General features: G+C 39.5%; 1 protein-coding gene across 1 annotated transcript; it reads left to right on the top strand.

Annotated features, from left to right (window-relative positions):
- Nucleotides 1-10,359: 10,359 nt before the first annotated feature.
- On the top strand, nt 10,360-24,863 carry LOC310946327 (uncharacterized protein; the record flags this gene model as incomplete). The annotated part of the gene is made up of 26 exons (XM_083912769.1): nt 10,360-10,426; nt 10,716-10,803; nt 10,956-11,131; nt 11,216-11,348; nt 11,675-11,804; nt 11,952-12,158; nt 12,254-12,614; nt 13,028-13,188; nt 13,278-13,536; nt 14,462-14,632; nt 14,733-14,970; nt 15,045-15,248; nt 16,052-16,055; nt 20,024-20,090; nt 20,394-20,481; nt 20,605-20,780; nt 20,877-21,009; nt 21,263-21,392; nt 21,506-21,712; nt 21,808-22,165; nt 22,270-22,430; nt 22,520-22,778; nt 22,870-23,040; nt 23,152-23,389; nt 23,498-23,697; nt 23,804-24,863. 26 exons carry the CDS (start codon nt 10,360-10,362, stop codon nt 24,223-24,225), a joined length of 4,809 nt encoding a protein of 1,602 aa, XP_083768895.1. The 3' UTR covers nt 24,226-24,863.
- Nucleotides 24,864-25,605: the final 742 nt, after the last annotated feature.

The raw sequence follows: 25,605 nt of genomic DNA on the forward strand, positions 1-25,605 counted from the left end.
TATAATCAAATAATATACTTTTCTGAAACAGTCAATTCTGCACAATGAGTATTTTTATTTTTTGTACTTTAAGCACATTTTAGTGCTGATACTTTTGTGCTTTTACATAAGTAACATTTTGAATGCAGGACTTGTAACAGAGTATTTCTACACTGCTATTACTACTTTTACTTAAGCGAAAGCTCTGAGTACTCCTTAGACCTCTGATCATTTTTAAAAATTCAACTGAAATTCAGACTTAAATTCTGCCGATTCAGTTTAATTCACATTTGTCACATTTGTGCAAAGAAAACTGAATGTTCTTTTGCAACAGTGTTTTTTAAAAATGGGGAAAAAACTTGTATCAGCTTTAAAATTACAGTTATCAACCGAATAGGGTCAAACTGACCCCAGGTCTGTGATCATACAACTGCGTAAACCTTCTTTTAAAGACAATATAGACTAAACTACTTTTACGAGACTTACTTAGGTGTTTGACTCTTTGTTGCACAGTTGGGTAAGGCCAATAATAAATGTCACAACCATAGACTGTATATGGTCTACTGTTGAAACAAGAGGAATATACTGGTATTAATTCATACTCATTTTCATTGAAATGGAGTCCATAACTCAAAAATAACAGTTCATGAAGGCTTCTGAACGGACCAATAGATGGCAGCAGAGCAGAGGAAATACACAGTGCTTGAGCTAGAGTTCCCTCACAGAATGTTATTTCTCTGAAAAAGATATGACACTAGTCTACAGCTGTGACACTTGCTTTAAGATTCAAGTACAAGATGTAAAAATAAATTTTACAAAAGCCATAAAAACAGAACATTTCTCAGCTGGTGATGCATGGAGGGCAGCAGGACGTACACAACGTTGTATCGATTGATGAATTATCTGATATGTCTAATACTTTCTTATCTTTAACTCTATGTATCTTGTCTGGAGGCACCTACTGTAGCAGGAACTACCTCAGAGGTGGGTCTGAGTATTTTGATAGGTGTTTATATGTCCGTCTGTCTGTGGACAGATTTTGTCACTGCAATAGCTTCGTAACTGTGTGATAGAAAGTCACGAAAAAGGCAGTCATGCAACTTTACAGGCGTGTAGTCAAGGTCAAAATGTAAGACTGAGTTCAAAGAGGGGTGTCGTCGGAGCAAGGGGGGCAGAAGTAGATGTTTAGATTGTGTGTGTGATCCCTCATTCTTTCCGTCACTACCAAAAGCTTATGACCATGGAGGTTCATGAGGGTTGGAACATAGACCTGACAAATCAAAAACTGCTTTCTGGCTCAGCCCCGTCTTAAAAAGGAAAAGCTAAATTCTCATGCAAACAATAATTCAGATTCAGACTGGGTTGCTGCGTGAGCAAATATCATAGTGTTATGAAACCAGAAATGATGATGCAGTTGTCTATGAAATATTATATAATCACATGGTAGCCTTGTGAAAACTTCCACATTTATGAAATCTCGGTGATGTACTTTCCAGAGGGCTTATATTGTTGTACCGCATTACATTCAAGGGTGTCTATGTTATTGAATTTGTATATGTGCTCAAACCAGCTGCACTTGTAGGTCATGTTTAACAGCCTGTTCTTTGCTTAGAGTTTACAGTTAAGTGGCAACAATGATGCCTATATATACTCAGTTAATTAATTGGGCCTTTGTAATAGGTAAGTGTATTATAACAGCTGCCACATACACAAAACCAAAAATCCCTGAAATAAGTAGCAAATAAATGTTAGTTTCACTTTCTTATCTCTCCGTGCTCCTGAGGAGGATTATAAAGTGTTGACCCATTCAGGTCAACGAGGGTTTAAGCTGCGTCATGATTCCCTTTGTGCAAGATGATGCGAAATGTTGCAGCTTCCTCCAAATCTCAAGCTCATTTAAAAAAATTAAATCAAGCAGAAAATGCCTTTATAACCAAAAATCTCATCCTCAGACATTCGAAAGAGGTATTGTCGAATGAATTAAATACGTTCACACATGTATTTCTCCTCTTACAGCTTTGGGGGTTTGAGGTAACATGGGTACAAATGTAGAACTAATGCACAAATGAATGCAGGATGTATCATGAGTCCCCTTTGCTCATTATTAAGAAATGATCACCTCACTATGAGTTTATGTAATTTGTTCATGCTTAGTGGATCATCATCATCATTAACTATCCACCTGTCTGTTTGTGCTGGAGATAGCCGTCACCCAACTTCACTGGGCGTTTGCACAGTTCAACACATTTTATATCCTAGTTTAAGGGATTGCAAAGAAGCTGTGGAAATTTTTTTTTGTTTAACAAAACCAGCCGTGAGAACCACAGTGATGACTCAGTGTTGGAACTGTGTGGTTTTGCATTCTCTTGGCTGCTACAAAATCAAGTTATTAATATCTAAGAGTCAGAAGGTATTGGTCCTTGCGGTAGAATGGCAAGGGTGGTGCTTCTACAATTCATACTACATGCATTCGCAGCATCTCTTTACCAGCCCTTAGGCAGTCACAAAACCTTACAGGCGTGTACTTGCAATATTACTTCATATAGTTACAGGTATGAGGAGTGCATGAGGACAGCCAGTAGTTGAGATCAAAATGAGAGAACAAATCATGAATTTTTATGTATTTGTGTTGTGGCATTCTCATATATACAAAGAAAGAAAGGATGAAGTATATTTCAAAATGTCATCCAAAGCATGCAACATGTAGAATTAACCACCTTTCCCTTATTTCCATATATGTTTCCATTATTTATAAAGACACTTCCTTCTCTCACAGCCCGAGGTAAGAGCTTCCCCTGCATGCACTGTCAAACAGCTTTTGTCATTCTTTAACTTTTGCCTCCAGTCCTGTACTTTCTGTCTTTGTGTCGATTTGGGCTGTAGGTTAATAGGTTAATGACTACAGACAATGCAATTTTCATCATTCCAAGTCATTATCAGAATACTACTGCAAAAACTCTGTTACATAGGTTTACAGATTTCCTTATTGTTTCATGAATTTATTATTATTATTTTTTTATTATTATTATTTTTTTTTTTTACAAATAATCCACCTGCACTGTGGAGGCTGCCTAGCACTGATCCGGACAGCTAGCACCACGCTGTCCCAAATGTGCGGACCAAATGAAACAGAAATGAATGAAATCCACAAGGAAACGTATAAATCCATTTGATGTATTTTGCAGAAAAACATCATATGCAAATTTTGAACGATGAACCTATAAAAACGGCTGTGGAAGTTGGGTCCAACGTCCGACCAAGTTCGCAGGTCATTCTTGTAGTTCACGAAAGCAAAATAAGCAGGTGGTCCGTTGTTTGAAAGTACTTCTCAACACACACCAAAAAAAAGTTTTCTCCAGAAGGAGGTCGACAGAATCAAATATGAGGAATTACTACGAACTATTATAAAGCAGACGACTATAAAAAGAAAAAGTAACATGAATCAGAGAATCAACACTTGAAAGTTTAGCACCGTGCTGTCCCAAATGTGCAAACCAAACTGAAATGAACTGATTCCACAGATGTTAACTTATCATATGTTTTGTAATAGTACATATGCAACTTATACAGTAATTAAGTAAGCCTACATAAAAATGTCAGCTTTCCAGTGAAAAACACAGAATTTGCACGTTAGTATTAAACTCTGTGAACGCAAACAGGCAGTCTGAGTTTTTTGAAAGTACTTCTTGACAGGAAAAACATCTTTGGTGCAGATGGAGGCAGACAGGGCAGAGAATGAGGAAACTAGAGGACTTTCCCTTTGTCCCCAGCTGCAGTTTACCAGAAAGAACTGCCCACAAAAGAAGAAAATGATGAAGGCGTAACAAACCTTCTGACTGAGGGGATGGACACACACACACACACACACACACACACACACACACACACAATATAAACCCTAACCCTAATAATAATAATAATCTAAATTCCCATCAACAGCAAACACTTTATTTTCGGAAAACGTTTTAGACAACCCTATTTACGGCTCCAAACCTAATCAAATATGCATGTGTTATTTTTGTATGTATTGAAAATGCAGGCCTGAAAACCCCTAACTTCTTATTCACAAAACCACAAACAGGTTTTAATCATGTAGCCACAATTACAAAGGCTTTGTAAACATTTCTACCTAATTTCACATTTCAACATTTCTTCTAAATCTTGATTTTCTTCTCTCTCTTGTGAACATTGTTCACATCTTTGTGCTGAATCATGATCAGATTCAAGGAACATTTTGTCAATGTTTTTTTATTTTGTTTAGTTTTGTCTGCATGTTGACCTTCTAGCCTTTTGTCTTCATAGCTTTGTGACAATTTGTTGTGCAGGCCCCCATGGAAACCCTAATCTCCTCATCTAAATGCATTTAACTACAAGCAGGTGTTTTGTACTTCCAGGACTGCACTGAAATTGGAAAGTGCATTGTTTATATAATCTATATTCATGCATTTGTGTACTAATCAATATACCAAAATACACTATACATGTGTTCTTGCAAAGGGGTTGTAGTAAATTCTTCACCATCATTTCATCATAGGATACTCTTGTTTGTCTGTTGAATGCATCTGCTCCACACAGCAGGCAATCCTGCTGAACTAGGGACTTTTCCAGTTTGGCAGCTTTGATTTCCTCATGTCTACCATGTTTCTTTCCATTCCTGTCAAATCATATCATTATTTCCTCGAAAGATCCATCCAGTCTGTTCTCCACTGTCTCTGCACATCCTTAAGGCAATTAAAGGTTAGATACTAAGAAACTAAGTTATCTTCCTTGTTATTTTAAATGTGTTTGTCTCTAACATTAGACATGTTTTTCAGCTCCAAATGGTTGAAAATTATGACAAAATAATTTTTAATTTTGATCATTAGGGGCTATTTAATATTATTATTAATCTTCTTCAGAAATGCTTTTGTAAGTTCCTGTGAGATGGTACAACAGACACGTGACCATTAAGAAGTTATAAATATGACCCCAATCTGCCTGAGGTAGTGCAATAAAGGCCAACTTTTAAGTCATAACTTCTTCGCCATAAATCGGTTTTACACAAAACTTTGTACAGACATCCATCTTAAGTCCACTTAACCAGTTGTTTCACAGAATTGACTAAACATCAGTTTGTGATCGACATCGCCAAACATGGTGAATATTTTTAATTAAGCCGTCGGAGCATTTCCCAAAATGTTTTCGCAATAGGCCGACAGGGGGTGATGGAGTAGCAGAAGCTTGTTTGGTTTTGTAGTTGCATAAGCATATTTGTGACTGTCCTCAAACCTTTTAGTTGTATAATGTATAATGACAGGTGTCTGTGACTGCCAAAGGTCTTGATCATTTTAACAGCTTTCAATTACTTCCTTTGTTGACTTGAATTCAGTAATCACTGTCATGGCTGGATTTTCATTATTTGTTTTGGCGAGCCAGGAGTTTGGCATCATTAAAACCACCTGACATTTGATATTCAGACACACACGCACACATGATGGATGCACCCAAACTCTGTCAATCATCAAGCTAAGGTTGACTGAAATGTTGTTTACTTACAAGTTAAACAATAATGGGTGTTTATTGGAACAGATATGAATACTTTCAGTTGCATGCAATTTTTGTCGGTGACAACGTTCGAGTTTAAGCCTCTAGATTTAGCAGTAGATTAGTAAGTACCTAGGGACATTTGAACCATCCAAAACCAGGCTTACAAATCTCTTTGAGAAGTGCACATAAAATACAACAACATTTTCAGGTAATAGTCAAATACAAAATGTATAGACTGCAAACTTTTCTACAAAACATAAAACAATCAGAAGGGGGGGTGGGGGGTCCTTCTGCATTCTGCTGCATTCTGCATTGTGCAGGTTGCAGTTACAATATTCGGCTCCAAACACCAGACGAGCAATGTACACTGGCCAAACCTGCCTGTTCAGTCGTCTTGTCACTGAGGTATCAAGTACACTTTCTTTTTTCAAACTACTATCTGTGCTGGGTTCAAACTGGGACCTGTGTTGACCCTGTTAATGCCTGCTTGCAGGTCTAGTTATTATTATTTTTGGATTAGCCTGCTGTTCAATGGTCTGGGAAAGCTGTGCCACATGAACAACAGATTCTGATGAATTTGTATGAACTTACTAAGGTGTTCATTGTTTTGGGAAAAGCCTGTTATCCTGTGCCCAAACTACATTTTCCAGCCTACAGGGAGGACATTTGGGTTGTTAAACTGACACATAAACTCGGACGACAATAATAATATATTATAATTATATTCAGTAAATGAAAACCACAAAATCACAAACCATTGATATGGATTTTATTTATAGATAATTAAAGGTAGTTTTATAAAACTGTCGGAAAAAAACACTAGTGATAGTGAGTCTACTTTGTCCTCGTTGACTGACTTGAATAATCAGAGGAGAATCCACTGATGAACTCAGCCAACACAATCACTCTGAGAGATGTTTTGTGTTTAAATCAGCTCAGGCAGCTTTTTCTACTCGCCTGTGCGTGTGTGTCATCTCGGCAAAATGTTTTTGTAGGATCTGCTACGAAACTGTTCATGAGAACATGTTAAACATGCCAAGTAGCAGCAGCTACCTCAGAGGCTGTTTAGAGTATGTTGCCAGATTATGCCGGCTTTGCTTTCTTACGCTGAAGTAAGCACCTGCCCAAGTGTGTGATTTACAACACATGCTGGTGTCTTGTTCTTTTTTTTAATGAAAGCCAAACTACTTCTTAAGGTATAAAGAAGTTTATTATAAAGACAGCAAAGAGCCCTTTTCTTCTTGGCCAAGGACTCCCCCTGGCTTCAGATAACAGCCTGGTCATCAGCCAAGCTATTTGCAAGCACTGATAACTAGGAAGAGCCCAGTGACCCTCCCACAGAAAGAATTTATACAGCAATAAAGTTCACTGGCTAGTTGTGATTGGTTAAGAAGATTGCTGAGGCGGTCTCTGGTCCAGACTTTGAACCGTCCATCACTCTCTCATTCATTCACTGCTGCTGCACGAGTTGAGTCCTCCGCCCCCTGGTCACACGGTTCCTCCTGATCAGCCAGTTCCTCATCTTAAGAGCCTGCTCACACTGTCCTTTTGTACCTGCCTTTAACCTGGGGATTATCTTCAACATGCTTTTAATTATGTGTGATCTGTGTTAAATTGATAATAATGTAGAAGCATGCTAAATCATTTTATTTCAATTCTGAATGTGCACAGTGAGTAATAATACAACTTTAATTATATTGTGACAAAAATAAACACTTCTTGTTTAAAAGTCTCCACACTTGCAATCTGGAAGCTAAAGAAGCATTATGTTTAAACACATCTAATAAGTGTGTGTGTGTGTGTATGTGTGTGTGTGCATGCATCTAGTCCCACCATGCCGGCTGACTCTTTTCCACAGCCACTTCCGCTGCCGGCTATAAGCTTTTATACAGAACGACAAGGCGGAATAACGTCTCAACCATCCCGCCGTGAAAAGGCTGTGTGAAAGTGGCTCGAGTTGGAAAGAGCCAGACTAGCGGCTTCTTCCGGTTTCCAGTCTTTGTGCTAAGCTGAGCTAACCAGCCGCTGGCAGAAGCCTCATAGAGGAAAACCGGGGAGTGGTATCGATTTAATCTCATCTAACACAGGAAAGAGAGCAAACAAGGTTAATTTCCAAAAATTGCTTCAATCAACATGATTCACATTTTATATGAGAAACAATCAACTTTCAGAAGTCAGTTTGTAGATTATTAAATGACTTGCAAACAGATGGTATAAGAGGAAATTCATTCTTGCTATAAACTCCCGTCCACCAGTGTCCGGAGGGACGAGTATTGAGAAAGCGCCCAGAGGGATCACTGCTTTAAGGACTTCCCATACATTGTCTTGATGGGATGCATTGAAAAAAGAAAACTCCAGGCAGCTGAAGTGTTCAAACATGCTGTAGTTCCTGTTACAGAAAAAGGTGTTTTTCCATGACAGCAGTGAACTGTGATACAGCTGAGAGACATGCACCTCCATATAACACACGGTGTATCACAGACCTATGACTTGAATTTGTGAAGTTTCCTAATTGTGATTGTTTACGTAAGACAGCAGGCACAGGCTATGATAGATAAAGCTAGATAGATAGATGTATAGATGGATAGATAGATAGAAAGACTTTATTCATTTTTAATTAATTAATGCATCAGCAATACAGCAATAGATGTATTCAGATCTTCTAGCAGACACTAATTTACTAAATTAAAGAGGTTTAGTGATCAGTTTAGTGTCTGTACTCCTGGCAGAGGTACATGAATAGATGATGGCACTGGCAGGAATGACTTCCTCGATCGCCCCTTTGTTGTCTGTTGCTGAAGGTGCTCTTTCGCTTAAGTAGTTATTTACTTTTGTTATGTAAGAGGATGGCAGGCATTGTCCATGATCACCAGCAGGTTTGCCAGCATTCTGCCCTCTCTCACCATCTCCTCTGTGTTTTCCTGCATTACAACAAGGTCACAAGGGTGCTGTACAAAAATGTGTCTGCTGTGCTATATAATATTTTTATTATCTATTTATTTATTTTATTCACTGATCTAACTGGTAATATGAAAGTAAATATTTGATTGTGTTTTGTTCTTTTAAATCTTTTTATACTGTGCTTTTGTTGTATAGCACTGAAGGAGATGCACTGAAATGTTGTTGCACAGTCTGTGCAATGATAATAAAGTGTATTTTATTCTATGAACAATGAAAATTGTAAGTGCAGTCTTTCACCATCACTTTGCTGACTCGAAATCGTAAATGAGCTCTTTAGCTGTGATTAGTGGCCTGAACATTCTTTCTAAACCTGTTGAAAGCAAAGCAAGGCAAGGTTATTTGTATTGGACCGTTCAACAACAATGCAATTCAAAGTGCTTTAGGCCCGCATGAAAGCAGAAGACACACAAATAGGATTCAAACAGAGGAAAATAAAATAGAAAAGAAAGAAAAAGCTAAAATAAGATAAAGATACAGCTATAGAATAAAGATTATATTGGAGTGCATGATAATAATAAATAAATAATATAAAAAAGGCTCGCTTTCCTGTCTGTAAAATGTATCCAGCTGTCACAAAAAAAATTGAAAAAAAGATTTGATCACTGAATGATAATGACTCATTTGAGCAATCTGAAAAAGCCTGTATGAATATGTCAAAGTGCCTCACAGGGTTTGGCACGCTGATACGGAAATACATTAAACAATAGGAGACTAATGCACGCACTCTTTGTGGTAAATCCTAAAAAATTACAAAGATAGAGGCTTATATTCAAATTTACATGCACAAAAAGAATACAATAAGTCAAAATGAAATATTGGGTACAAGAAACAGACAGGTTCTCAACATTTTCAGCCACCTAAACTTCCTTGAGCAGGCATGTCAAACAGCTTTGAGCTAAAAGAGTTAAATCCTCAATTTAGGTCATGCCCCGCAGAACGACTCAAGGCCTTCTTTCGTCGTCAATTAACATATTTTTGGTTAAGTAAAATTGTTCAAGACATAGGGCTTTAAAAAACAGAAAGATATTATAAAAAATAAATTCAAAGTTAGGCAGCTTTAATGTTGTGTGTTATCCTCTGTACTTTTCAACTGTAACTGGTTGATTGGTGACTTTTATGGATGGACCAGACAGAGGCGCACTACTGGTCCATATGTCATTCAGAAACTGTGGGAGACCTCTGTGTTTCAGTTTTAATTTTAGGAGCTTGTTTTGTCTCCATGGACAGACTACAAAACAAAAAAGTTTGTTTTGTAGCTGACACGTCTGAGTGATAATTAGACGTTTGTCCGGCATGAGTAACAAATATTTTTGAATGACAAATCTTTGACGCTGGGCTGTCTGATATGTGCAGACACCAACAGAACATTTTCCTATTTTACACTTTGTTTATTTGATAGATGCTCCAGTGTCCTTCACCAACTTTGAGCGTTTTGCTTGTCTAGGAGGAACATGTTTTAACCTAAAGGCGAAAAAGTGGAATGCTTGACTTCACAGATGTGGATAATTGGAATCATTTTGATTGACAGCTGGTCAAGTGCTGGGCAGTGCGGTTTCCTGTTAAACCACATGGTCATATCTTTTGGAATCTGCTCAACCAAAGATGCCCTAGGTGTCACAAAGTGTTGTGTCCTGCGAGACAAAATACTATATATAAACAGACAACAGATTTTTTTCTGAAAGGCACTGACTGCAGCTGGAGAAACCAACTGGGACTTTCAAGACATTGCAGGTACTGTGGACAAGCTTCTTGTCTAATATTTTAACTTTAGTGTTTCGTCACAGTTGCAACTTGCAAATAGTTCGAGTTTAAGCTACCACGCATTATTTGTTCATTATTTTATGAGTTGATCAGTGTTGTTATAACAGCCGTGAGTGTTTGTCTTTTTCAGAGATGAAGTGTTTTTTGTGCACAATCGCTGTGGGTCTTTACCTGATTTTGCAAAACCATGTGAATGCTGGTGAGTATGACCTCTATTAAACTAAACTGAATTGAATTAAATATAGTGATTATTGATATATATAAAACAGTCTCCTAACAGTTTATTTTGACATTTACATAAAATCTAAATGGAGCAGATCCCAGAGAGTATGAGTTTTTAAGTGTTGTGCTGTAATTACAGAACTGAAATTGCTCACCTAAAAGAAACCTGCATTATCCATATTATGAGAGAGTGAGGAAATAAAGAAACAGCATTGTGTTTAAGATTGCAGGGAGCAGATTAACTGAAAGATGTTTTGTGTCTTCAGAACCACGTTTGAGCAGAAGTGTCATTGTAAAAGCTGTGATTGAAGCCAAGACCGCAGTGGACTCGGTTTATGAATACTCCAGAAGAGAGTGAGTCTACAAACATGTTGAACTGCTGCACAAATTCTGCAGAGAAAGAAAAACAAATGGCACAGCATAAAATTATAAAATACATTCAAAGTGCAGGTTGTGCATCACCAGAAGCTCAGAGCTCATAAATCAGACCTCTCTATGCAATACAGGAGCATTGATCGTGTGAGGAGGAATTCAATGAATCCTTCAGATATCCTGCGACTGTTGAAGCAACCCGTTGGTCAAACGCGTAGTGCAGTACGAGCTGCTGACTATATGGATAATGCTGTTAAACTGATCAAGAGGTCTTTGGACAGACGTCATAAACGCTCCATCAATGCCACAGGTGTGCTTTCAAAATATTTTTTGTCTGAATCTTTCAACACTGGTGCCTTAAAGCCACAGCTAAAGTTTCCTATCTGTTAATTAGATCTGATCTCTGAGGAGGATCTGCAGGTCATTGCTGATCTGACCGGCTGCTCTCCCCAACATCGTGCCCCTTCCTGCCGGTCAACTCCCAATTTAGACAAGTACCGCACTGCAGACAGCGTCTGCAACAACAGGTAAGGCAAGAGCTAAGTAACACTTTTCAGACTGATGGGTGAACCAGAAAAAGATAAAGTGACAAATATGTCCATAGCTAATTTACTTTAAAATTGTTTTGCCCCTGGGGCCAAATGGAATCTTACCAAAACGTCTCTGCCTTTATCTCCCTTTAATTTTAAAAATTAATGTGTTAGGTATAGGAGTGGAGAATTGTATTGCTTACATTCCTTTTGAGAAATCTTGCCAGCATTCTCAATGAAATGACTGGCATGCTGTGCATGGTACAGCCAAGTGTGTGACAAAGAGGAAGAAAAATAAAGGATTAACTTGTTCTTGGCTATAGAGAAAACCCTCGCTTGGGATCCTCCAACACACCTCTCACCCGCTGGCTCCCTGCTGAGTACCAGGATGAAATCTCTCTGCCTAAAGGCTGGGACCCTGAGAAAAGAGTCAACAAACATCTTCTTCCTTTGGTACTATATTTATATACCCATATATCCTCCTACGGAGAGTAGTGCAGTAATAGTACTGGACAAAGTATAGAACAGAACATCTTTAGTGATGCTTAAGGTATTTTCTCACTTTCACCAGGGTGCTCATTGTCTACTTCCTGTCCTCAGGTAAGGGAGGTGTCCAACAATATTCTGCGCACAGCAAACGCTGATGCGCAGAGAGACCCACTCTACACTCACCTGGTGACAATCTTCGGGCAGTGGACTGACCACGACCTGACCTTCACTCCTCACTCTCCCTCCATCCAGTCATTCAGTGACGGTATTGACTGTGACAAGAGCTGTGATCGCACAGAACCCTGCTTCCCCATTGAGGTCAGTGTCGCCTAAATTCACAAGACAAGACATGAGTACATCTACAACACAAGCACACACATGCATTCTGGATGCTTACTGTTTCTTGTCATCAGATTCCCGTGGAAGACCCCCGCTTTGGGAGAAACTCAGAAGAGTGCATACCCTTCTTCCGGTCAGCAGCAGGTTGTGGATCTGGCAACACAGGTCACCTCTTTGGTGCAAGCACCGTCCGCCAGCAGATGAACGCTCTCACAGCTTTCATTGATGCAGGTCAGGTGTACGGTTCAGAGCATGTCAAAGCTCGCAACCTACGCGACCTCACTTCTGATAGGGGTCTGTTGAGGGTCAACAAAGAGTACACTGACGACGGCCGTGACCTCCTGCCCTTCTCTAATATGAATGCCAACATGTGTGCTACCCGAGTCAAAATTACCAATGACGTTAATGCGGAGGAGGTGCCCTGCTTTCTGGCTGGTAAGCGGCAGTACATTAGTTGGTAGTTTTTTTATAACTATATTCAAATAACTGGAACCTAAATAAGATCCAATCAGATTAGTCATTTTATGACACATTATGGTTGTCACAGTTAACTGGTGTTTCCTCACTTGGTCTATCAGTGATCAGCCATACTGCACATATCGGTGTAGCATGTGTGTGTGTGTGTGTTACATGAATAAGGGTGCGGGGAGTGGGGATGTTAAGGGGGTATGTTTTATTTTATTTTAGTGTAAAGCACTTTGGGCTGCATTTTTACATGTATGAAAGGTGCTATATAAATAAAGTTGATTGATTGATTGATTGATTGATTGATTGATTAATTAACACAGCTGAGGTAAGGCAGCCTTTAATTGCAGGTATTAAAAGCAGCCTTCTGTTTTGTCCCGCAGGTGATGAGCGCTCAAATGAAAACCTCGCTCTGACCACTTTACACACACTGTTCTTGCGCGAGCACAACCGCCTGGCACGTGCTCTGGCCGAACTCAATCCCCATTGGGACGGAGAGAGACTCTACCAAGAGGCGCGCAAGATCATGGGAGCAAATCTCCAGGTTAGAGAGGATCTCAGCTGCATGGATTACAGAAATGTTGGTATGTCCTTGCATGGTTCAGGTAACTCAATGTCTTCTTTGTCTTTCAGGTTATCACGTTCAGAGATTACTTACTGCACATTGTTGGTCCAGACGTACTTGCCTCACAGTTGTCCACCTACCCTGGTTATGATGAAAACGTGGACCCCAGCATCTCCAATGTGTTCGCCACAGCTGCCTACAGATTTGCTCACCTGATGGTTCGGCCTTTCATATTTCGTCTTAATGAGCAGTACCATGAGCACCATGATTACCCCAGCCCGTTGCTGCACAAAGCCTTCTTCACACCGTGGAGGATCATTTCGGAAGGTAATTACACCCAAGAAGATATTTTAAGTCTGTGTAAAGTCAATTCACAGATTTGTTTCAAAACACATACATGTTGGAAAATGAGTAAATTAATGTGAAAAGACTGTACGGGGCAGTTTTTAGGTTTAGGACGTTTTGGGCAGGCCTGAAATCATGGCTCGATGACACACTGGAGCCACAGAGACAGAAAGCCCACAATGCTCTCCATTGACTTGGGTGCTATACATATGTTAACACATAATGGGAATTAGCATTAATGCGCTAACTGAAATTAGCTTACTAACTCACAGCTAGCGTTACTACAACCATGAGGCAAATAATTAGAACTTAGTCCTTTGGATGTTAGGCTACTGTTGATTTGTTTCATTGCAATGTTTACCGAGTAAGGTAAATGATGTTTAATTATTTTGATGTTACTTTGATATTAACCTTACATAGCCAGACTAATCTACACAACGCTGTGTAGATTAAGCGGGGAAGACTTCAATCCAAAATGGCGGACACGCCATCTCTTTGTATAATTACCTCTTTGGTTGAAGTATTCATTTTTTCTGATCATAACTGACTGTTATAAGTTGAGATAGATGAGACCAGTGTTTTAGAAAAGAGAGCAAACGTATTAATTCAAATTTGGCTGGTTGGTTAAAAAACATATTTTTCTCTAGTGTGACAAACTCAGATTCCACTTTTGTGATTGCTTTAACTTAAAATCTATTAGCCGTATTAACCACTACACCACCACAATGGACAGTGGACCCCAGAACATCCCTTTTGTTTTAAATGAGCCCCGCCTTCGCAAAGGGTCTCTGACTCCACAACGGTGGTCCGTTGGGTCATCAACTTTTGGTGCCAAACTAGATGGGTTATCAAACCAAACACAATGAACACAAAGCTATTTAAAATGTCCCATTCCCGTGTTCTTAAGGTGGTGTGGACCCAGTCCTCAGAGGCCTGGTGGGTCGTATGGCCAAGCTGAACACGCAGGATCACATGATGATCGATGAGCTGCGGGAAAGGCTGTTTGAATTCTCCCAGGAGTTAGCGCTGGATCTGGCTGCCATCAACATGCAGAGAGGCAGAGACCATGGACTCCCTGGTATTACTGCATTATATCTCAAAAACTTAATCTGAATCTTTGCAGGTATAACTGAGCATTATCTTGAACATGGATACATTCTGTCTGTGTCCCATTTTAGGCTACAACAAATGGCGCAAGTTCTGTGGGCTGTCAGAGCCACGAAGTCTGAAACATCTGTCGAGAGTGCTGCAAAATACTAAACTGGCCAGGAACCTGCTGGATCTCTACAGAAGATCTGCCAACATCGATGTGTGGCTGGGAGGAGTGGCTGAGCCGTTTGTCAAAGGGGGACGAGTGGGACCCCTGTTTGCCTGCCTGATTGCCACTCAGTTCCAGAAGATCCGCCAGGGAGACCGGTAAGCACTGAAATGGCATTACTGACTGACATGTCAAGCCACATTTTTAAATATGAACAAACTGTTGATTTCAGACTTTGGTGGGAGAATAAAGGAGTCTTCACTGAGGACCAGAGGGAGTCCCTGAGGAAGACATCACTCTCCCGCATCATCTGTGACAACACTGGTATCACTGAAGTACCGGAAAACCCCTTCCTGTACCATTCTCGAGGGTCCGGTTACACTCAGTGTAGTAAAATCTCAGAATTTGACCTTAGTCCATGGAGGGAGGATATTAAGTAGAAATCTTCACTACAGCGGTCATTCAAAGCATCTGATTTTACTGTGTACGATGAGACCAGATATATAATTTCCTTTACGGGCATTTTTCATTTTGTTTGTCTTAAACCAATGCTTACCTTTCTGGCATTTTTACACTTTTTTAAATCTTAAAATGATCCTTATAAGCGTATGGCACACTTGTAAAAGAAATCCGCCAGGCGTTGAAACTCATCGATATTCAATCCTCATATATTTCTAATAAAAGTCTGACAAATCATTTTTTTCGGCCTGAATAAAATAATGAATAATGATTCCTGCCTTTCATCGTCGCAGCATCCCTTCCAGTTGCCTACCGCTGTTACCACTTGCGATTCGCGTGCCTCTGGTTTTTGAGAGATAGCAAGGAATGGCAAAGAACTGTTGCATCAAGAGGCAAGACGCGGGTCAACATCCACTCTGATTTCCAGCGATGGCGGAGACTAATGCAGTTTCATCCGGAGCTACAAAGAGAGGAAATGGTTGCAGAGTTTCTGCTGGACAGGTCCTTTTAGTGTGCCTGATCCTAGAACGCAGAATTACATGTGATAACGCAGCATCACATAGTTCAGTAATACTACATTATTTGTGCAATGAAGAGTCACGCTAACGTCACTGGTAGTGTACACAAACAAACCGTTTTACTTGCGCTGCTCATTTTCTCACCGTAGCCGTTGGGGGAGGAGGGACTGTCAGAGGTCAGGCAGGGGGAAGAGGATGGGACTTTGAAGGGAGGCGGAGTTGTTCATGTTCAAATTTTTATAAGTGCTGCGCGACATGCCAGAAAGGTAAGAGGAGCTTTTAAAGTTGGTGATATATGGGGTGGGGAGTGTTAAAGTAAACAAAAAATGTATCTTTAATGTGTACTGCTTCTGATTGTACCTTTGGTTTTGAATAAGCATACTTTACAAAAACAAATGGTTGGTGATTTACTGCTATATTGCCCTAAAGCTTTAGGATTTAGTAGCATCTAATGGTTTCAGACTTCAAACAACTGAAAGCTCTTCCATGAGCCAAGAAAATGTGTAAGAGAACTAGCGAGTCCTCCAGAGCCAGTGCGTTTTTTCTTCAGTCTGGGCTACTGTAGGTACATGACGGTGAAACATGGCGGACGGAAGAGGACCCACTCAATACTATAAACTGCTGGTAATAAAAAGATACTTATTTTTTCCCCTACTTTTCTTACATCTTCCAGATGATTGTACACTCAAGAAAACATACTCATTTATGCAAGTTCAGATTCCATCTCTGCCAATAGAGCCCCTTAATGCTACAATGGCCCTTTAAATGTAACATAATAAACGAGTGGTACTCAAATAACTTTGACTTATTACTTATTGTTTATAGCCTAACAATAATTTCAAGATCTCTGGTGACTTAGTATGTAATTTTTACTTGTGTGAACTCCAAATGTATTAGCAGTGTTAGCAGTTTGCTTAATTTCCACCATGTTTGAAAGAAATTATTTGATAATAAATGTAACCAATAAATAAGCCTACTAAGGATGCTGCATTTAAATAACATTTTATGTATAATAAGCAGGTCCTTCCCTCATTAAAGGTTTGGTAATATTTGAGCTTGTATCTTTCTTCTGTAACATTATGTCACTGGGTTTTCTTTAAAAAATCTATACACATACACAGGATTTCCAGCACTATGTTGGCCATAATAACCAATGCCCAACACGCTGTTATCTATAAGGCAGTGGTTCCAGAGGTTTTCACAGTCTGCGGGGGTCTCCCCGGGGGAGGTGCTTCAAAAATGTTTAGGTTAGGCTCAGTGAATGGAAGTGAAAATATCAGATAAATTATCAAAATAAGATTAAAGAGAATTGCCCAAATGTGTGTGATTTGGTTAAAGAGATAGTTCAGAGATACAGACGTTTTTTTATGTCAGAAACTAATAAAAGCATCACGACAGACTCTGTTTATATATATATATATATATATATATATATATATATATATATATATATATATATATATACTGTATATATATATATATATTGTATATCCACACTGCAAAAAATGTAATGTAAATGTAGCATAATTAAATCTGTGTTAGCAGCGATAAAAACACAAGTTTGTATATTTACATGATACATATAGTTTTGAGGACCATTTACATTTGTTCAAAACACAAGACATTGTACGTTTTTGCTTTGCATTGCTTGAATCCAGGTGTATTTTACTTTCCAGGCTTTGATTCATTGTCCTCTGTTGAATGACATAGAAGGGTCCTGTCTTTTTCATATTAGTAATGTAACGTTTAATTAAAATGGACATAATAAACTTAAGTGCTTAATTTAAGTTGAATTGCAAATGTATTGTCTACATGCTTGATCTACACAAGTATCTGATGCCATAATTGTTTTAAGTAGATCAAGCTGTATATATATATATATATATATATATAATTTTTATCAGTGTAGTGTTATCTGAAGTTTTGTCAAACAGCAACAGTAGGCTTTGGTTCAGTTGTTGAGTGTCTGGTGGATCAAACAATCATCATGATCCCATAGAGATCCAGAACTGAGTGAAACTAAGCGAGTAGACCCAGGGAATGAGGCCTTTTGATTCGCCTGACTTTGAAAAAATGTTTTTACTTTATGATAAAGTTGTTTCCCTTCCACATCCTGTAACCACAGAAAAAAACATGTACTGAAAAATGTCAAATTAATCTTGATTTTTAATGCTTTATTACTGTAGATTGGTACAGTATTTGCTTTTATCTCTACTTTTGGAAATGTGTTTCTTTAAATGTTGAATTGCTGTAAGTGACCAAAGGCATATATATATATAAAACAAAGGCAGAGGAATATTTACACAGAGACCATGAGATTAACGTCAAACAGTGTTTTGGAGCATATCAACTAAAAATCGAAACCATATAGACCAAAAGGCACAGGCTTATTGCACACTTGAAAACCTGAATTAAGAGTGAAAATCCCAGGTGTGTCAGAGTAGATTATAAATACACATCAGTTATTTATGGTTTCTGTTTGAGGCTAAGATCATGATCATGGCTTTCTGCCAACCACACCTTTGTCACGGTGCACGAAGGTAATAAATCACATAGTATTCTCTGAGATGTCACTTCTGACTGCAATATAATATGTGTTCAGCCTACGCCTTTAGAATAAAATGATGTCCAATCTAAACTTGGCTCCCGCACAAAAAAAGACTTGTGCATGCCGTCTAATAAATGAGCTGCGGCTGTTTCCATGTTTGATTTGCTGTAATGGGAATATACAACATATTCCATATTGGTTTTGAATAGGGTACAATAAAAGAAAGACACTTTAGTTTCCGTTGATCAAGACGATGACATCTTCTTAACTTTATCAGATACCCAACAGCCATCAGCATTTTTAAATGCTCCGATTACAAAGTGAGATCAAAGTCACCGGAGAGCCTATACTCAGGTATTACACGGTAGGTATTTAGGTAGCTACTGCATGTATTAATATATGTTTTGGCGGTGGTTCAGGACGTTGTTTTCGTTTCGCAGGTCACGCAATGCGCGGTTTCAAATCATTGTGAGGCTTCTCAGAAAAACAAAACCTGCTTGTTTCCATTCCAGGATGAAGTCTGCGCTGCTCATCATCGAGCAATGTATTGTTCTTTTAATCCTGAAAAAGCTCCCAGAGTTAGCCCGAATCACATAGGCTCAAATACAATGACTTAGCCTGTCATTTATATTTGTAGAAATTCAAAATAATAATAATAATAATATTAAAAATATTCATCATTTTCACATTGCCCTTTTTTTTAAAAAAAAGTGAAAAACAATTCTCAAAATTCTCATAAACGGGATGACGGACGAAAATGGACTGAATGAAAATAGCTGAAATTAAACTAACATATAATAGGAAGTCACTTTATTTTATTCAAAAGCTATATTTATAAAGTGTGAGTGTGAGAGAGAGCAGGATTCAATTCAATTCAATTCAATTCAATTCAAATTCAATTCAAAAAACTTTATTTGTCCCCGGGGGGCAATTCAGGGCACACAGAGCAGCAAATAACGACAGTGCAAAAAAAAAACATTTTAACCTAACAACAAGAATAAAGTGTAAGAGATTACAATCATCTCTTCGCTGCAACAGCTTAGTCCACGAATAGGTCTATATTATATCCTCCTACATTTATATATTTCTACTCAAATGCAGAACTGGGGGAAAAACAAAGACACGCAGGGAGGACAAAAAAGAAAGAAAGAAACAATAAATCATAACGCAAATTGTGTCAGTATGTCGGATTCACAAAACATGCAGACAGCAATAGAGTGCATAAAACGAGATAAGCATCGCATCACATAACACTTTGACATTTACCGACATTGATCTCCAGTGAGGGGATGGTTTTCCTCATTGCCCCGTTTCCGTAAATGGTACACTTGAAGTTGTTCAGCAGATCTGTGGAGTGGGAGGAGGAACGAGGAAGAAAAAAACACATATTATTGTCTGGGCGAAAATAAATTCCTGACAATGAAGTGGCGTCAATGAAGCGTCACCCAAACTATAAAAAGAGTGGATTATATCTGTGCAGCAGTGACTCCTGAGAGCAGGATAAACGAGAACACCAGCTTTTCTTTTACTTTATTTTTAACTATCATTACTCAAGATACAGTTAATACTCTATGGTAAATTATTATTCATTTCATTCGATTATTTGTTTTATATTTGCAAGTATTTTTTAGAAGAAAATTGGTGAATGTTATATTGGTATCGTAATTTGTCTTGTTTTCTTCAGAGATGAAGCTGTTCCTGTGCCTGGTGGCCGCTGGTCTTTACCTGGGCTTGCAATGCCAGGTGAATGCTGGTCAGTATATCATCTTGCTACAAATAGCTTTAAATGCATTGAATATTTGATTGGTTTGAAATAATACATCATTTCCTCTTGTTTTTTTTTATATTAAACTTATCAAATTTCAGTCAGAATGTTTGAATGTTTCTGTTTTATTCTTTGGTTATGCAACAAAAGACATTTTGTAAAATGCTCTAAATTCTGTGGCATGAATGAAACCTACAATGATCATGTCAGAAACGCTCTGACAAAAAACATTAGTATAAAGAATGAACCAGGACGTCAACTAAACACTATTTGTTTTATTTTTGCTCTTAGAATCACATTTGAGCAGGAGTGACATTGAAAGGGCTGTGATTGAAGCCAAGGCCAATGTGGACTCAGCGTATGAGTACTCCAGAAAAGTGTGAGTGTACAAACCTGTTCAACTACTGTGGCCACTCTTTAGTGATTGAAAAATAATGAGTACAACAAAGGTTTATAAAATTGCTATAGTAGAATTTGTAAATCTGACCTCTACACAATACAGGAGCATTGAACGTGTGAGGAGGAATTCAATGAATCCTTCAGATATCCTGCGACTGTTGAAGCAGCCCGTTGGTCAAACGCGTAGTGCAGTACGAGCTGCTGACTATATGGATAATGCTGTCAAACTGATCAAGAGGTCTTTGGACAGACGTCAAAAACGCTCCATCAATGCCACAGGTGTGTAGCCTTCACAGCTTCTCTGGACTTTGCTTATAAACACTTTCAATGTCAACATTTCAGCAGCGTTGCTCATTCCTTTCCTCTGTTAATTAGATCTGATCTCTGAGGAGGATCTGCAGGTCATTGCTAATCTGACCGGCTGCTCTCCCCGACATCGTGTCCCTTCCTGCCGGTCAACTCCCAATTTAGACAAGTACCGCACTGCAGACAGCGTCTGCAACAACAGGTGAGGAAACTATGGAATAGCAACTTTTCCTTCCAGTTCACAAATTATAATTGAAAAAAGGTGTGGCCAACTGCACAGCCATCTGTCCTTTAGTGTTAATAATGATGCCCCCCCCCTTCTTTTCCATGTATTTCCATTTTTAAAATAATATTTTATAGTAAAATACATTCAGTTAATGCAAACAGACATGCAATTAATCCTAAAAACAAATATTAACACAGAATAATGAGTATATATTTTGCCTTGCCTATAGAGAAAACACTCGCTGGGGATCCTCCAACACACCTCTCACCCGCTGGCTCCCTGCTGAGTACCAGGATGAAATCTCTCTGCCTAAAGGCTGGGACCCTGAGAAAAAAATCAACAGACATGTTCTTCCTTTGGTACTATACTTAATATCATCATTACTGGATACACCACAAATGGCCAGGGAGAAAATTGACACTTGTAGAAATCCTTTTCACCAGGGTGCTCATTGTCTTCTTCCTGTCCTCAGGTAAGGGAAGTGTCTAACAGTATCATGCGTGGAGCAAACTCTGATGTGGAGAGCGACCCACTCTACACTTACCTGGTGACAATCTTTGGACAGTGGACTGACCATGACCTGACCTTCACTCCTCACTCTCCCTCCATCCGTTCATACATTGGCGGTATTGACTGTGACAAGAGCTGTGATCGCACAGAACCCTGCTTCCCCATTGAGGTCAGTGTCGCCTAAATTCACAAGACAAGACATGACTACATCTACAACACAAGCACACACATGCATTCTGGATGCTTACTGTTTCTTGTCATCAGATTCCCAGGGAAGACCCCCGTTTTGGGAGAAACTCCGAAGAGTGCATGCCCTTCTTCCGGTCAGCGGCAGGTTGTGGATCGGGCAACACAGGTCAACTCTTTGGTGCAAGCACCGTCCGTCAGCAGATGAACGCTCTCACAGCTTTCATTGATGCAGGTCAGGTGTACGGTTCAGAGCATGTCAAAGCTCGCAACCTACGCGACCTCACCTCTGATAGGGGTCTGTTGAGGGTCAACAAAGAGTACAATGACGACGGCCGTGAACACCTGCCCTTCTCTAACATGAATGCCCCGTGTGTCACCCGAGGCAAAATTACCAATGATAGTTATGCGGAGGAGGTGCCCTGCTTTCTGGCTGGTGAGTGGCAGCAAAAACACTGAAGCACAAATGTTTAAAGTGTTAAATTCATTCCTCACACAAGGCTGACGTCTCTGTTTTCCTCATTTTATCTAACTTTTAAGGTGATGAGCGCTCAAATGAAAATATTGCTCTGACCGCTTTACACACACTGTTCTTGCGCGAGCACAACCGCCTGGCACGTGCTCTGGCCGAACTCAATCCTCATTGGGACGGAGAGAGACTCTACCAAGAGGCGCGCAAGATTATGGGAGCAAATCTCCAGGTTAGAGAGGATCTCAGCTGCATGGATTACAGAAATGTTGGTATGTCCTTGCATGGTTAAGGTAACTCTATGTCTTCTTTGTCTTTCAGGTTATCACTTACAGAGATTACTTACTGCACATTGTTGGTCCGGACACAATTACCTCACAGTTGTCCACCTACCCTGGTTATGATGAATACGTGGACCCCAGCATCTCCAATGTGTTCGCCACAGCTGCCTACAGATTTGCTCACCTGATGGTTCAGCCTTTCATATTTCGTCTTGATGAGCAGTATCGTGAGCACCCTGATTACCCCAGCCCGTTGCTGCACAAAGCCTTCTTCACACCGTGGAGGATCGTCTTTGAAGGTATATGGCCAAGGAGATCTTTAACCTGCTACTCGTTCCATAAACAGAGAATTAATACAGTTGATCAAAAATGATTTCCCGTGTTCTTCAGGTGGTGTGGACCCAGTCCTCAGAGGCCTGTTGGGTCGCAAAGCCAAGCTGAACACGCAGGATCACATGATGGTGGATGAGCTGCGGGAAAGGCTGTTTAAATTCTCCAAGGAGTTGGCGCTGGATCTGGCTGCCCTCAACATGCAGAGAGGCAGAGACCATGGACTCCCGGGTATTTATTTACTCATTGTACCTATGGATTCTGTACGTCTACAATGAATCAATGAATTTTGCCTAGATCACACTTTTTTAACATTGCAACACCCCCCCATCCTTCTATTAGGCTACAACAAATGGCGCAAGTTCTGTGGGCTCTCACAACCACGGAATCTGGAAGAACTGGCTCGAGTCATGAACAACTCTGATCTGGCCGCCAAACTTGTGGCTTTCTACGGAACACCTGACAACATCGACTTGTTTCTGGGAGGAGTGGCTGAGCCATTTGTCCCTGGAGGAAGAGTAGGACCCCTGTTTGCCTGCCTGATTGCCACCCAGTTCCAGAAGATCCGCCGGGGGGACCGGTATGTTACATAACTGACATTGCTAAAGTTGTTGAGACATTTGTGTTACCTGCACCTTTATATTCACTTTTACATTTAGAGACTTTAACCCATAACTGGGAATTTCAGACTTTGGTGGGAGAACAGAGGAGTCTTCACTGAGGCGCAGAGGGAGTCCCTGAGGAAGACATCACTAGCCCGCATCATCTGTGACAACACTGGTATCACTGAAGTACCGGAAAAACCCTTTGAGTACCGGGCTCGAGGATCCGGTTACACTCTGTGTGAGAACATCAATGCATTTGACCTCAATCCATGGAGGGAGGGCGGTGAGTTGATGTCTTGAAAATGTGACATAGTCGGCCAAAGACATTCAGTGACAACACAAGAAGGTTGCGCTGGTATATTTATACCAATGGTTTTTTTTCTATACAGATCTCAGAGGACCACGCAGCACTGATGATCTTACTGGCAACACGGAGAAAGTTGCCTTCTCTGTTAGACTGGGCAACAACTTCCCTACGCCCGGCCAGCCCATGACCTTCCGTGAGGTCATCTACAACGCACAGAACAGCTATGACATCAGGACAGGGCTTTTTACGTGTCAGTACGCAGGTGTTTATGAGTTTTCGTTCCACCTCACCGTGCAGGACAACGCTGCCAATGTGGATCTGGTGCATAACGGAAAGCCGATTCTGCACTCATACACCAGCAGGCATACTGGTAAGATCACAGCCAGTGGCAACGTGAACATTAACCTCAAGAAGGGAGACACGGTCTTTCTGGTGGCCAACCACGGTGGCAACAGTGTGACCAGTGAGAGTTACTTATCAGGGCATCTGCTGTTCAGTGAATAGGAGATCTTGATGCAGCTGTTGACCCAAGCCATCCTGAAAACACTGAAAACATCTGTTCTGACAAGTTATTTAGTCTAATATGCACCTCTTAAATGTTTCTATATGGTCAAATAATCCCAGTTTTCCACTTTCCAGTACAGTTTCCTGTGTTGTAAAGGCAGCACAGGTGATCTAAATTGTTATGATTTTACCTTTTCTCAGGTTGAAGTAATGCTGAAAGTTTGTTCAAGTCACCAGTCTTCACTAATAGGAATCAGAAATCAATTATAAGGCAAAAACTTGTGGCCTTATTTTATAGTTTGAAAGCTTTTTGCACTAATTGAAGGATTAATAATAATGTACTGATACCAACATTATTAATGTAATAGAAAGGGCAAAGTTTGTATGTACATATTCTTTTGTAAAATTTATACTGAAAAACAATGTGAAAACTATCGGACTTGACACGTGGTCTTTCCCTCCTTTGTCAAACGGGTACACTACGGTGTCTTTCACATAATTGTAAACTATCACGTAATTCTAAAATAAGCTACAAGTGCAAAAGCTGTAACTGTGACCTTTTTTTGGAACCCACTTGTTTTTCCAGAGTGAGTGTAAGTCATTTAAATGTTTATACATTAATAAACGATTGTTGTCCGAATTAACTGCTGCCTATTAATGATTTTTTTTATGATACAGAACAACTACAGAAGTTAATGAACATGTTTGTTTGCAAACCCAGAAAACTGCTTCTGATGATGTTCGTAACCATACCAGTAGATGGCACTGACATACAATCTTTTAGGAACCTGTGGTCTAGGATGAATTAAGTTACTGCTCTGTATACCGGACTTAATGGTTCTCAAGATGAACTCTTGATGTGTAGATGTAGCTCATACAGGTATCATGCAAAACATTTAAATAAATCATAAAGTTTAATTTGCTTTAAACACATGCAGTCTTTAACTTTGCAATACTTTCAGTTGAGGCAAAGAATCAAAATAAGTTGATTAATTGGAGCTAAATAAGAGAAAGATTGTTCAGAGGGGATATTTATTTACATTGTATCTACAAGATTTAATGTAACACCTTGTTTGAATGAATGAATGAAACCTTTAGGAATTGGCTTTGTACAAAGAGTCTAAAATAATATTAAAATACACTTCAACAACCATACATGACAGAACGTAACAAAGCATAAAAACATGAGCATCATAAGAACATAATTAAATACTTTGGGAAAATCAGTACTGGATATCAAGTGCAAGTTCAAGAGAGTGCCAATTCAGACCATGCCATCAGAGCTTGCAGCCGAATGCTGTGTTGGACAAAGACGCCTCTTTTAGTCCACATACTGGGCATCCTATACCTGTGACCCTGAGGGCAAAAGTGCATATTCAT

This window comes from Echiichthys vipera (assembly GCF_963691815.1).
Source record: "Echiichthys vipera genome assembly, chromosome: 4".
Classification (NCBI taxonomy): domain Eukaryota; kingdom Metazoa; phylum Chordata; class Actinopteri; order Perciformes; family Trachinidae; genus Echiichthys; species Echiichthys vipera.